The 13,448-nt window shown below is 41.2% G+C and overlaps 1 protein-coding gene across 1 annotated transcript in view; it reads left to right on the top strand.

The window, feature by feature from the left end:
- Positions 1 to 13,041, top strand: part of rfk (riboflavin kinase) — a 42,602-nt gene extending 29,561 nt beyond the window's left edge. Inside the window, exons 4-5 of the mRNA XM_068029983.1 lie at positions 968 to 7,338; positions 10,503 to 13,041. Coding sequence (XP_067886084.1) covers positions 968 to 1,098 — 131 coding nt within the window. The 3' untranslated portion in view covers positions 1,099 to 7,338; positions 10,503 to 13,041. The remainder of the gene's footprint in view (positions 1 to 967; positions 7,339 to 10,502) is intronic.
- The last annotated feature ends 407 nt before the right edge of the window (positions 13,042 to 13,448 follow it).

Below are 13,448 nucleotides of genomic sequence, written 5' to 3'. Positions count from 1 at the left end.
TTGTTTTAAGATAGAAGCCAAAATAAAGATTTTTTAAATGTACAATTTTTAAAATCATTTTTGGAGAAATTTGACAATCCTCAAATATTTAAAATTAGCTTTTCAGAGCCAGTAAGTGTGCTTAGCAGTAATTCTGAAGTTAATACGCTGTTTAAAAACTAAGCTACATCCCATTCAACAAGATGTAACTTTTTCAAGGGTTTTTACAGCAAAAGTAACAATATGGAAGTGGAGGTTTTCATCAAATTATGATTGCAATGGAGCTTGCTGTCTGTGGGAACCTCTACAGCACACCCTATGGAGGAGCATCGACTCAGAGCAGCTTCCCCATTACTTTGAGCATTTGCGGACTCCCGAACTTGCTGTATGTTTCAATGGAGTAATGTTGGTGAATGCTGACAGTTTCGCCAGCATTACCACAGCAAATTCTGGGTCCTTGTAACGCACACAATTTCTTCCCCTGCCCTCAATGTCCTTTTGTCTTACTAATACACAGTTATTTACAGAAAATTAATAATGATGTGAAAAGTGGTGGAAATTTTAAAGGCATAAAGCAGAAGCTTGTAAATTGTGTATTGGCACTTCAGTTTTTTTTCTGCAACTTGTGTGATGTATAATAATGCTGCACTTCTCTCGACACAATGGGTGATCATGACAAACCAATATGTAATAGTCAGCTATATGCATGATTACTTTTTTTCCCCCGAACCTGTTAGGGCGTCCCTTTTCTTTTGGCGGGTAATGTTTTGGGTTTCTTAAGTTCCTACATTATTTTCAAATAGAAATTTAACTATAATTTGTATATAAATAGAAGTGAATATTCAGTGACAGGTTTTTCATTGCAGAAAGGCATTGTTGCTCTGAACAATTTTTATACCCAACACTGTCTATCATTTGATACTTTTTTGTTTTTAAATCTTTCTTGCAGCTTTTGTTAGTTCATTTTTTAAATTTCACCTTGTTTCAGATTCTCTGATTACAGCCATTTACAGTGACATTTCTGAGGCAAAGGAGAAACTAGATCTGCCAGAACACCAGTGTATGAAGGATGATAACTTCTTCAGATCAAATGAAAACAATATATTGAATGGCCATTGACCAAAGTAGAACCAGAGTTTGTGCATCTGTGGCTTCTTGTATTGTGTTTCATGTACCTTTTGACAATTGTTTAGCTAGCATAAAATGACTCCAACTTTGTTGATACCTGACCAGATTTTCCATCTGTTACGTTTAGTACAGAATTAAGCTAATCAAAAAAAGATTCATTTTTACTAAAATGTTTTCATGGCCTGTTTCTTAAATTTTGCTAGCTATGCAATTGCACCTTACCTGACTATTGAAATCTGGATGACTGTTGTGTGCTTTAATTTTGACAATCTCAATTGATAAAAGAATTATACCATAATGATATGAGGCTGACAGTTACTGTGTGGCTGTAGTGGGTGATTGCTAATGTGCCTTCTGGCATCTGTCTTAATTTAAATGAGGCATAAATTCATTTTTTAAAAAAAGGTTGATACCTCAATGTAGAGATTCGAGGAATGTTATGCAAGCATGTTAAGAATATGTTTGCCAACGTCAATGAACAACAAATTGTAGTCTGTGGTTTCTGTTATTAATATTTGTTGTTCAGACAGGAAGACCAAACCCTCTGTAAACAGTTTCTGGTACTTAAGGTTTGTGTCATAAGTTTTTTTCCTCTATTCTGCCATACTAGCCTTTTTTTCCCTTCTCTCCCTTCTGATAATGGAGACTCAGAAAGGAATATGGTTTCTAATATGCCAGCAGCCTTCTGGTACCTCACCTATGTGAGTATTCATCAGCTATGAGCCTAGAAAGTGAATATTGGATAATTGAATAAAGTGAATATATTTTTTCAACCTTGTAGCATATATTACAACTGAATTTGATCCTATCTATGCACCCGCAGTCCTTCGCAGGACTCACTAGATAGTGACTGGGGAAAAAAGTTGATAAATGCTTCCACTATAGCCACACCTGAGATCAGCAAACTCAGTACAGTCTAGAGATATTACCTTGGACATTGCTGTTCTACAGTCTATTCCTAACCAATATGATGTATTCAACCAATGAACCAATAAGAACTAGATTCCTGTTCCTGTAGATTATGGCATTCATACATTGATAGATTAGTTGGTACCAGGCCATGATCTGTTGTAGGAGAAAATATGTAAAGGATGATCTCCCTTTTAAAACTTTAGATATCTGAATTATAGTATTGTATGCCTGTAGCCAGCTACTTTCCATGGAGTATGTAAGGACTTAAGCTAACCTGAAGTGTCCGTTTGCTTTTCTGAGCACAGGGTAAATCTTGCAAGCAAATCTTACTCTCTAGTAGCCCATTATAGGGCAGTCAGTACCAACTTTGTTCTCTTCAGTTTCTTTAGATATTTTCCCTGTCATCTTCAAAAGAAAACACACTTGTAATATCTTTTTCATTTTATTTGTCTTTTTAACTTCCTCTCCGCCATTTAAAAAATAAAATGGCCACTACCTTGGCTGGCTTCAAGCATTGCTCAAAGTTCTCTGTAGCAGATGGCAACAATAGCTTTCTAAGCAATATCTGAATCTCTGTAGCATCTGTATGTGTGGGCTTTATATCTGCCGCAGTGGTACTGCATATTGGCAGCCCATACATTGCAGCACTCTCTGATGCGTTGGATTCTCCCATCACTTCAACAGATGAGTGTTCAGTTAGGAGACTGGTTGTTCACCGTCTAGACTGATGACATTGATAAACCAAATCTTGATTTGCAGATCCAATTACAAGTATTACATATGAAGTCACTGGAGGGGTGGGTGAAGGCACTTTGATGCATAGCATTAGTAAAATCAGTCATTGTTACTCATCTTATTTGGATTAAAATGATATTCCTTGACCTCTGAAAGCTACCACCAATGAGATCAGGCATGAAAAGGAAAGCCATACCTTTTGGCACTGTACTTGATGGTGGTCTAAAGTCTGTGAAACTTTCTGTAATCTCAGATTGGTATTGTAACTTATGTCCCAGTCACCATTCTGTTTGACATGGATTGAGATAAATTAGCTGCAGTCTTCTTTCCCCATGCACCATGAAGGAGATCCTATTACTGATCAATATCAAGGCATTCACAAGAGGAATAACATCTTTTCAGTCTTGGACAGTATCCAGAGGGCAACCACCATCTCTAATGAAGGCTAGTGATTTTCTCACTGAAGTGCCATAGGAGAACGGTAGTAGGTCCAGTAGGTCTATGCTGTTCTCCGTAGGCTTTGAGCGGTACAAGTGTCACCACTGAATATTAATTCATGTCATCATCACAGGATAGTTCCAGGTGCCCTTTTGGACACCAGGGCTGAAATTTAACTGGCATGCTGCTGGGACCAAATGCAGGTGCTAGGCCTGCAGGGTCGAATGGCAGGACTGTGGAGGGGATTTTACCAGTGGCGGCCAATTAAGAGGCTGCCAGTGGGACCGCCGTCCAATTAGGGATGACAGCCTGTCTGTCAAAGTTGCTGGCCCAATCAGAGGGCTAGCAGCATGGCAGCACCACTGATAGAGGTGGCCGATGCTGAGGCTGCAAGGAAAAGGAGAAGGCACCTCCATGTTGAGGTGTGCTAAAGGGCCGGTAAGGTATGTTTTGATATGCTAGTGACAGGTGTGCAGGCCCCAGCACCCTCCTGCGGCAGTATTGGAGCACGGGAGTGACCGTGGATCCGAGGGAAAGGAAGGCGGCTGGGACGCCACCTTGATGCATCTGGTGGTCTCTCCATGCAACCGGTGGGGGTGGGGGTTGGGTGCGTTCTGAGGCTCAAAATCTTGGTGGCATGGTATAATGGGCAGAAGGCGGCCGAGCTGCTGCTGTTCCTGCCTTTCGTAATATCCCATGGCAGCAGAAGCGCATCAGGTTTTTCTCCCGATGCCTTTTGCCGCCATTTTACCGCACCACACCACACCCCCCCACCACCACCACCACCCAGCCTGACTCCAAAAGGTTGGTATAATTCCAGCCCAACTGTGCCAAGCGTGGAGTTTGGAGTAGTTTGGTGAATGGCTCCCCAATTGCCTTTTATGGTCTATTTTAACTATCTGCTATTTCTGTAGTGCCTTTTGGTGTTTTCCTTCGAACTCTTGGTGCTTGTGCCACAGACCCCTAAATACTGCACTGCAGCTGGATTGGTCACCTGAAAACATCTGATGTTGTGACAAAAAAGATCTCCAAGGCAGGATTGGTTCTTATGTAATTTTCCTGTACCAGAATGTGCCCACATCAGCAGTGTGCACAGCATGGTCCTTAGTAGAACAAATGGCACCATACGATGTCAGTTAATTTTTTTTAATGTATGGTTCAACAGGGAAGGGTTTGTATAGAATATGAAAGATTATAGGAGAGGCTAAAGGGCTTTAATGAAATCTCAATCTAATAAATTAAACAGCATATGCTCGCAACATTTATGGTCTCCATTGTAATTCTATGTCTTTGCATTGTATGTGTTAACTTATCAAAAACTAAATAATTTATTATACTTTTAATTAGAAAATGTTGTAATATATTCCTACCCATTAGGAGTAAAATGGGGACTATTTCACACTGTGCTTCAAGCTGTTTTAGAGATTTCTATGATTTTACTAAAAACGCAGGAGCCTGTAGGTGATGGGGAAAATTTTAATACATCCATTGAACACTGATATGAGTGGAGAAGGAATTTAATGTTTTCGATATGAAATGCCCCCTTTTGTTTTGCTCCTCCTGTCCACCCCACTGTGTTTATCACAAATAATTAAGATGCATATAGCTTTCCTATTCCATATGCATTTCTCCACTGGAAAAGTGATATAAAGTTGTCAGTACACCTGTGTGGGGAAATAAAGTTTTGCTGAAATATTGCTATTCATTGTTTCCTTTAGATATGCATTGATGAGGAATATTAAAGAAATATTACGTTAATATAAGAAGCCATAATGAAAACTTGTTAGATATGTCATTTATTTAAAATTGAGACCAAATGACATGCATGTATTTGTCTGGTAATTTGCATAATTTCCTTTTGACTTTAATTGAAATTTTAACACATGGAATTGTCACATTAATGTTTTCTTATTGTACTGTTAAATTCTGGCTATATGGTTTACCCTTACAAATTTAAAATTTTAGAAAGTTGGTTCATTTTACAGCCACAATGTAGCTTGTCCTGTACAGAATAAAGATCAGCTTGATTTGTCTTCTGAAAATATGTTCGAAGAAGTCCATCATTTGAATAACTATGTACTTGGTTTATACAAGGACTGACTGACTGGTAAGTACTGTGAGAAAGATTCATCCCAAGCACCAATAATGTCAATTGGAAGCTCTGATTTTAAAGTGGAAATATTCTAATGATAAACTCTTGGACAGCCTTGATAAAGCTGCATGTTTGTTTCTTTGTGTTTGCTTTACTGTAAATTGGCCAGTAAACAAATTGTTAATTTCTTCAACTCATTTTATTCTGTGGAACTGTTAGTAATTTAATGGTAATCTATCTTCTGGACAGTCTTCTTTCAAAAGCAAAAACATGTTTGTATTGTATGTTCCTTTTGCATGCAGAAACAATTAAATGATTTGCTTCAGAAGTCACTAGGTTGTGTTAGCTTAACGATTAAGGGCTAATTGCCAGTTTGACACAGGAGTAATAGTTATGTGTCTGCAGAAAGACATTTCTCATAACCCCTGTCTGCACTTGCGGTGACCGTTATTAATGAATAACATCTTGGGGGCAATTTTAACCCCTAAAGATGGGTGGGTTGGGGGCGGATGGGGAGGTAAGAAAATTTCAAACCTGACTTCAACCCGCTGTCATCTGGTTTTAACAAAGGCAGGTTTTGGGGCGGGCAACCGGTTCACTGTCAGGTGGCGGGTAGTTCAGTAAAACCTTTGAAGTGCTTTTTAACTTTTAACCTACCAGGGTTCAGGAATCTTGACAGATAAAAGGAGGCGAGAAGGGTTGTGGGACAGGAGAAGCAGGAGTTTATACCTCAGCCGCGCAAGCCAACCATGGTCCTGACGTCTCAAATTCTGACTTCCCCTTCCCCCGCCGCCGCCTCGCACTCGCTATCTCTGATTCCCCCACCGTTGTCATCTCTGACTCCTTCCCGCTCCCCATGCTAACACTGACTTCCTCCACCCACCATCTCTCAATTCCCCAACACCATCCAGCCATCTCCAACTCCCTCCCCTTTCCAGCCATCTCCAACTTCTCTCCTCCCTCCCTCCAACAACCAGCCATTTCCAACGCCAACTACCCCCCCACCCCCCACACTCGCCCATCTCCGACTTTCCTTCCCAACCATCTCCAATTCCCCCCCCCCCTTTCCAGCCATCTCCAACTCCACCCATTTTCCAACCCCTCCCCCAAGCCATTTCCAATTTCCTCATAACTACGGTTTTCTGTTCTTGGCATTATCCTATGCTGCATGACTTTGATGGCCTTGTTATAATGGGACGCTGAAAACTGCACAGCGTGCTGATGTCAAAAGGCACGTGGTAACTGATTGATCTTCCTTTTTTAACAAGTTTTTTTAGTCCAGTTGTGAGAAAAAGAAATACTGAAATGTTGTTTCTACAGCTTGTGGAAAGTTACCAAGAAGTCATTTGTGCACAACATAATGAAATCACTGAAAAAGAGAACTAATAAGGGTATGTGGAGACCTTGGGACAGTACATCACTTAAAAATTGTGCTTAGGCAGATAACAGAGAAACAGCAAGAGTTAGAACAACGGATGTAGTGAATAAGAAACTGCCCCACTAAGATAAAGGCTGAGCTGCAAGTTAAAACACATAATGGAGAGCCAAATAAGGTAAAACAAAAACAAGAGTTAGGGGCTAGAAAGTTAGAGTAGGGGGAGAAGTAAACAGAGGAGGAGACTGTAGCAACCATAGGATAGGTTAGTGTCATAATATGTTATAACCAATAATGTAAAATAAAGGCGTGGACAAATGGATTTGTATTGTATAAACATGAACTGAATATGTTGATCGGTGTGCCTGCTTGTAGGACACCCGATCTTGCAAGACCGTTAAATAAACTTACTTCTTCAGAGTTTGACTTGGTGTAAATTATCAAGTGGGCTACGTTTCTCACAATTGGGGGCTCGTCCGGGATCTCTTCATCATTGCCGGGACCGCGGCCGACGACAGACAAGAAGACGCGTCCCGTTAATTTAAAAACGGTCTCGTTTCTCTCGTTGGTAGCGGACCCGAGTAATCGACTGAAAATGATCCTAGGGAAGTCACTCTGAACGAGTATTTAGTGCGGCAGGTACACACGTGAAGTCAGGCAACTCCGTGCACGGACCAAGGTAAGAAAAACGACTTTTAAGTATTATCTTGGTGACTTATGGTTAACTGTAGGATAAGACCTTCTAAGTACCAAATGTCCTTGAGGAGTGAATTTTACAGTCCTGCAGTATAAGACCCTTCAGCTAGGAGGTGAGTACTGTATGGTATAAGACCCTTCAGTTAGGAGGTGAATACCGTAAGGTATAAGACCCTTCAGCTAGGAGGTGAATACCGTGGGGTACAAGACCCTTCAGTTAGGAGGTGAATACTGTGGGGCAGTATAAGACCCTTCAGCTAGGAGGTGAGTACTTTATGGTATAAGACCCTTCAGTTAGGAGGTGAATACCGTAAGGTATAAGACCCTTCAGCTAGGAGGTGAATACCGTAGGGTACAAGACCCTTCAGTTAGGAGGTGAATACTGTGGGGCAGTATAAGACCCTTCAGCTAGGAGGTGAATACCGTAAGGTATAAGACCCTTCAGTTAGGAGGTGAATACTGGTTAACTGTAGGATAAGACATTCTAAGTACCAAAAGTCCTTGAGGAGTGAATTTTACAGTCCTGCAGTATAAGACCCTTCAGCTAGGAGGTGAGTACTGTATGGTATAAGACCCTTCAGTTAGGAGGTGAATACCGTAAGGTATAAGACCCTTCAGCTAGGAGGTGAATACCGTGGGGTACAAGACCCTTCAGTTAGGAGGTGAATACTGTGGAGCAGTATAAGACCCTTCAGCTAGGAGGTGAATACCGTAAGGTATAAGACCCTTCAGTTAGGAGGTGAATACTGGTTAACTGTAGGATAAGACCTTCTAAGTACTGCAGTATAAGACCCTTCAGCTAGGAGGTGAGTACCGTAGGGTACAAGACCCTTCAGTTAGGAGAATACTGTGGGGCAGTATAAGACCCTTCAGCTAGGAGGTGAGTACCGTAGGGTATAAGACCCTTCAGTTAGGAGGTGAATACCGTAAGGTATAAGACCCTTCAGCTAGGAGGTGAATACCGTAAGGTACAAGACCCTTCAGTTAGGAGGTGAATACTGGGGGGCAGTATAAGACCCTTCAGCTAGGAGGTGAGTACTGTATGGTATAAGACCCTTCAGTTAGGAGGTGAATACCGTAAGGTATAAGACCCTTCAGCTAGGAGGTGAATACCGTAGGGTACAAGACCCTTCAGTTAGGAGGTGAATACTGCCGGGTATAAGACCCTTCAGTTAACCATGGGAAATAAATCGTCTAAAAAGGAAGACGATGGGAGACAAGGAAAGTCTGCCGGCAACATCCCTCCAGAAAGTCCATTGGGACGGATGTTGGAGTATTGGGATTTAGAGTCAAAAACCAAGGAGAAAAAGACCCAAATATGATCTAAGGACAGCAAGAAGGACCACCCCTAAACCCGACGATAACGACGACGATAGAGACAGAGAGTCTCCTAAGACAATGATGCCCTTGAGAGAGGTACCAATAGGAAATAATGAAATTGGATTTGTTAGTGCACCATTAACGTCAGGAGAGGTAAGAGTGTTTAAAAAGGAAATGAAAGTCCTCGTAGAAGACCCCTGAAAATTTGGGAAAGAGAAAACCCTCCCGGGGTAGGGGGAAACGAACCAGCTGAACAAAAATACCCTAATCAAGACCCGCAGTGGCAGAACAATAATATCGGCCATAGGGGCCAGATGAAAGACCTTAGAAATCTGATAGTAAAAGGCATTGTTGTAAACAAGTAGTTGAAGCCCCTGCAAAACGTATGCCTTTACAGAGTTACCGCAGGCCCCTCTTATGGCACAAGCAGGCGACGTATTGAGTGCGACCCCTCTGGGTGTTGAAGGCTGTTTCTAGACAAATAGAGACCATTAAAGGCACCTAGGTGGGATCAAGAGAATGATTTTTACACAGGTTTTGAAGAATCAAAAGGGGGACTGTGAGAACAGAATTTAGATTTTAGAATTTTTAAGAACAGAATTACATGGGAACATTTAAGATGAAACAATTAATCAGTCATGTATTGCTAACAAGCTAGCTGACTTCATAACTTCAGGGCTGCAGAGGCAACTTGGCCTTGCAGCTGGTACAGAGAGAGAGAGAGAGAGAGAGAGAGAGAGACATTGTACTTCAACAGCACTCTTCTTATCACCCAGACATGACAATCCTAGGGGAAAGTTAGAATGAAAAACATACCGACCAGGCTAATACACGCCCCCTTGTTAGAGGGTGGCTCAGCCTACCCTGAAACAATTAATCAGTCATGTACTGCTAACAAGCTAGCTTCAGTGCTGTAGGGAGGGACAGCTTATCAGAAATGACTTCATAACTTCAGGGCTGCAGAGGCAACTTGGCCTTGCAGCTGGTACAGCGAGAGAGAGAGAGAGAGAGAGAGAGAGACATTATACTTCAACAGCACTCTTCTTATCACCCAGACATGACAAAGTTAGAATGAAAAACATACCGACCAGGCTAATACACGCCCCCTTGTTAGAGGGTGGCTCAGCCTACCCTTCTGATTCAGCAGTTGCTGAGTTTTTTATATTTGCTTTTATATTATACTGTTTAAATGTTATTTGAGTAAATGGATCCACATAATCCTAGTGAATATATATATAATCATATATAAGTTGATCAGTAGAGAGAGAAGGTTATCATAGAATGATAAAAGGGGGGAATGTGGAAGTGAGCAGAAAGGCATGGCACTATGCTTAATGGGAAATATAGCCAAGTTAAGAATAGTAGCTTTGCTGAGCTTTGATTTTAAGTGGCAGAAACCACAATGAAATAGCTAAAAGGGATGGCCAGAGTGTGTGCAAGCTGTGGCAGCCACAGCACTTCAGACCAAGGAAGTCATTTTACCTCGAAGCTATTACAAGAAATAGTTAGGGGATTGGGAATCCAATGGGACTTCCATACCCCTTGGCACCCTCCCTCTTCAGGGCGGGTGGAAAGAATAAATCAGACCTTAAAGAAACACCTGTCCAAACTGATACTTGAAACAAGGTTACCCTGGACAAAATGTTTACCTATAGCGATACTCAGAATTCGGACAGCCCCTAGAAAAGATGTGGGACTGTCCCCCTATGAAATGCTATTCGGAGTACCCTATATGGGAACCAGGGGCGAGATGCCAACCTTAGAAACTAAAGATTCGTTTCTAAAGAACTATATACTGGCGTTGTCTTCCTCATTGTCATTCCTCAGGAAGCAAGGCCTGTTAGCACAGACACCACCTCTCGAATTTGCAGTGCACAAGATCCAACCAGGAGATTGGGTTCTGGTGAAATCGTGGAAAGAGACTAAACTACAACTGAACTGGGAAAGACCATACCAGACTCTCCTAACCACTGAAACAGCCATAAGAACGGCAGAAAGAGGTTGGACCCACTACACAAGAATCAAGGGGCCGGTACAACCCCGGCCGAGGAAGGAACTTGGACAACCGAATTAACAGAAGAACCATTGAAAATAAAGCTAAAAAGACTATGAGTAACGAACTTTTGTTTTAATATAACGGCGCGAGCGCGGAAATACTGTCTGTAATATTGTGTGCCTTCTCTCTTTCTTTTCAAAAGTAGCCAGGAAATAAAATGGGTTGGATGTTTTTGTATTACCCACTTCCAATTAGACAACAAGGTGTTTGGAGTAACAGTTAGAGAAGGGAAAAAGAAAGGTGAATTAAAATGTTGTTTTCAGGTAACAATAGATAAGATTGGTAAACCATCTAACAAACTAAAAGGGACCTCTCATAACGATCCTAACATAGTAAAAATAATAGAGGTAAAAGACTTGAGAAAGACAATTGAGATAGAAACCGGTTACGGGGACACAAATGTCTGGGTAGAATGGATAAAATTACCTGTAAAAAGTTTGAACAAAAACAATTGCTATGCTTGTGCATCTGGTAGACCGAGAGCTCAAGTAGTACCTTTCCCGCTGGGGTGGGAGCGTGACCGAAAGGGCATGGAAGGCATGTTAGCCCTATATCAGGATAAGACGGCTTGGGGTATTCAAACTTGCATATCCTTGTCAATAATGTTCCCTCCCCTAGAGAAAAAGGATTCAAGGACTCCCCCTTCATTTTTAGCCACCGGTGTGAATCACACATCATGCGTACGTCGACACGGTGCGGAGCTAACCAGCAATATGGGAGAGTTGAAGTCATGCATAGAGACTGAGGACGTAACTGGAAGAGTCAGGGGAGGGAACTACTCATCACTGAATGTTCCCAGAGCGGATTTATGGTGGTATTGCGGAGGAAAAATCCTGAGACAGACCCTACCCTCCCAGTGGAAGGGGACGTGCGCAATTGTTCAATTGGCAATACCATTCACCTTGGCATTTGAGAAACAAAAGATAATAACGAGGGAAAGGGGTAAAAGGGAAGTGATAGCGAACTCTTTTGACGACCAGGTATACATGGATTCCATAGGGGTCCCAAGAGGGGTACCTGATGAATTCAAGGCCTGAAACCAAATAACCGCCGGTTTCGAGTCTTTGTTTTGGTGGGTCACTATTAACAAAAATGTAGATTGGATAAATTATATTTATTACAACCAACAAAGATTTATAAATTATACTAGAGATGCGGTAAAAGGTATAGCTGAACAATTAGATGCCACTAGTAGAATGGCTTGGGAAAATCGACTGGCTCTAGAAATGATCTTAGCAGAAAAAGGAGGTGTGTGTATAATGTTAGGAGGGAAATGTTGCACATTTATCCCAAATAACACAGCACCCGATGGTTCAATCACCCGAGCACTGCAAGGGTTAACAACTTTAGCAGAGGAGATGGCTGAAAATTCAGGAGCAGACACTTCCCTGACAGGGTGGCTTGAATCCTGGTTTGGAAAATGGAAAGGCATGATAATCTCGGTTTTTACCTCCCTGATCATGGTTGTCGGAATACTAATAGCCATCGGGTGTTGTATTATTCCTTGTGTAAGAGGGCTGACACAGCGATTGATTGAGACAGCTTTGACGAAGCAGATGTCAATACAAAGAGGCCAGGAAGAAAGTATATACCTGTTAGGTAATGACAAAGTGGATAGTATCAACGGAGATACAGACATTGAAAAGGCGGCTGAAATAATGCTCAGAGGATTTGAGAGGACATATGAGAACCCTCCGCAGTATGTAGAAAACAACAAGGATTAAGTAAAAGAAAAGGGGGAATTGTGAGAAAAAGAAATACTGAAATGTTGTTTCTACAGCTTGTGGAAAGTTACCAAGAAGTCATTTGTGCACAACATAATGAAATCACTGAAAAAGAGAACTAATAAGGGTATGTGGAGACCTTAAGACAGTACATCACTGACAAAGAGAATTGATAAGGGTATGGAAGTGGAGACCTTGGGACAGTACATCACTTAAAAATTGTGCTTAGGCAGATAACAGAGAAACAGCAAGAGTTAGAACAACGGATGTAGTGAATAAGAAACTGCCCCACTAAGATAAAGGCTGACAGCTGCAAGTTAAAACACATAATGGAGAGCCAAATAAGGTAAAACAAAAACAAGAGTTAGGGGCTAGAAAGTTAGAGTAGGGGGAGAAGTAAACAGAGGAGGAGACTGTAGCAACCATAGGATAGGTTAGTGTCATAATATGTTATAACCAATAATGTAAAATAAAGGCGTGGACAAATGGATTTGTATTGTATAAACATGAACTGAATATGTTGATCGGTGTGCCTGCTTGTAGGACACCCGATCTTGCAAGACCGTTAAATAAACTTACTTCTTCAGAGTTTGACTTGGTGTAAATTATTATCAAGTGGGCTACGTTTCTCACACAGTTAAAGCTTTGTGCCTGCCTATACTACTTAAATGGAATTCTTACCGGGTATTTTTATACTGCAATTGCTGTAATGTGAAATAAGGTAAAAATTCCATTATTTAAATTTCTTTTAGCATAGTTTGTTCCACCATCTTTCTTGAAATTTGTGAAATATGGGGAAACTTGCATTTCTTTTCAATCTGTTGATCTGTATATTTAACTTTGAATGAGGTGTGTGAAGTTTTACCAAGGTTGCACAGGATATTGGGAAATAATGTAGAAAAATTGTGTTCCATATTTTTGAAATTAGAGACTTTTAAAGTACTTGCAATATCCCGAGTTGACTCAACAGGAGTTGCAAAAGAAGCTTAATAA

The sequence above is a fragment of the Heterodontus francisci genome, chromosome 4, assembly GCF_036365525.1.
Source record: "Heterodontus francisci isolate sHetFra1 chromosome 4, sHetFra1.hap1, whole genome shotgun sequence".
Classification (NCBI taxonomy): Eukaryota; Metazoa; Chordata; class Chondrichthyes; order Heterodontiformes; family Heterodontidae; genus Heterodontus; species Heterodontus francisci.
This window is presented reverse-complemented; position numbering and strand designations above follow the sequence as displayed.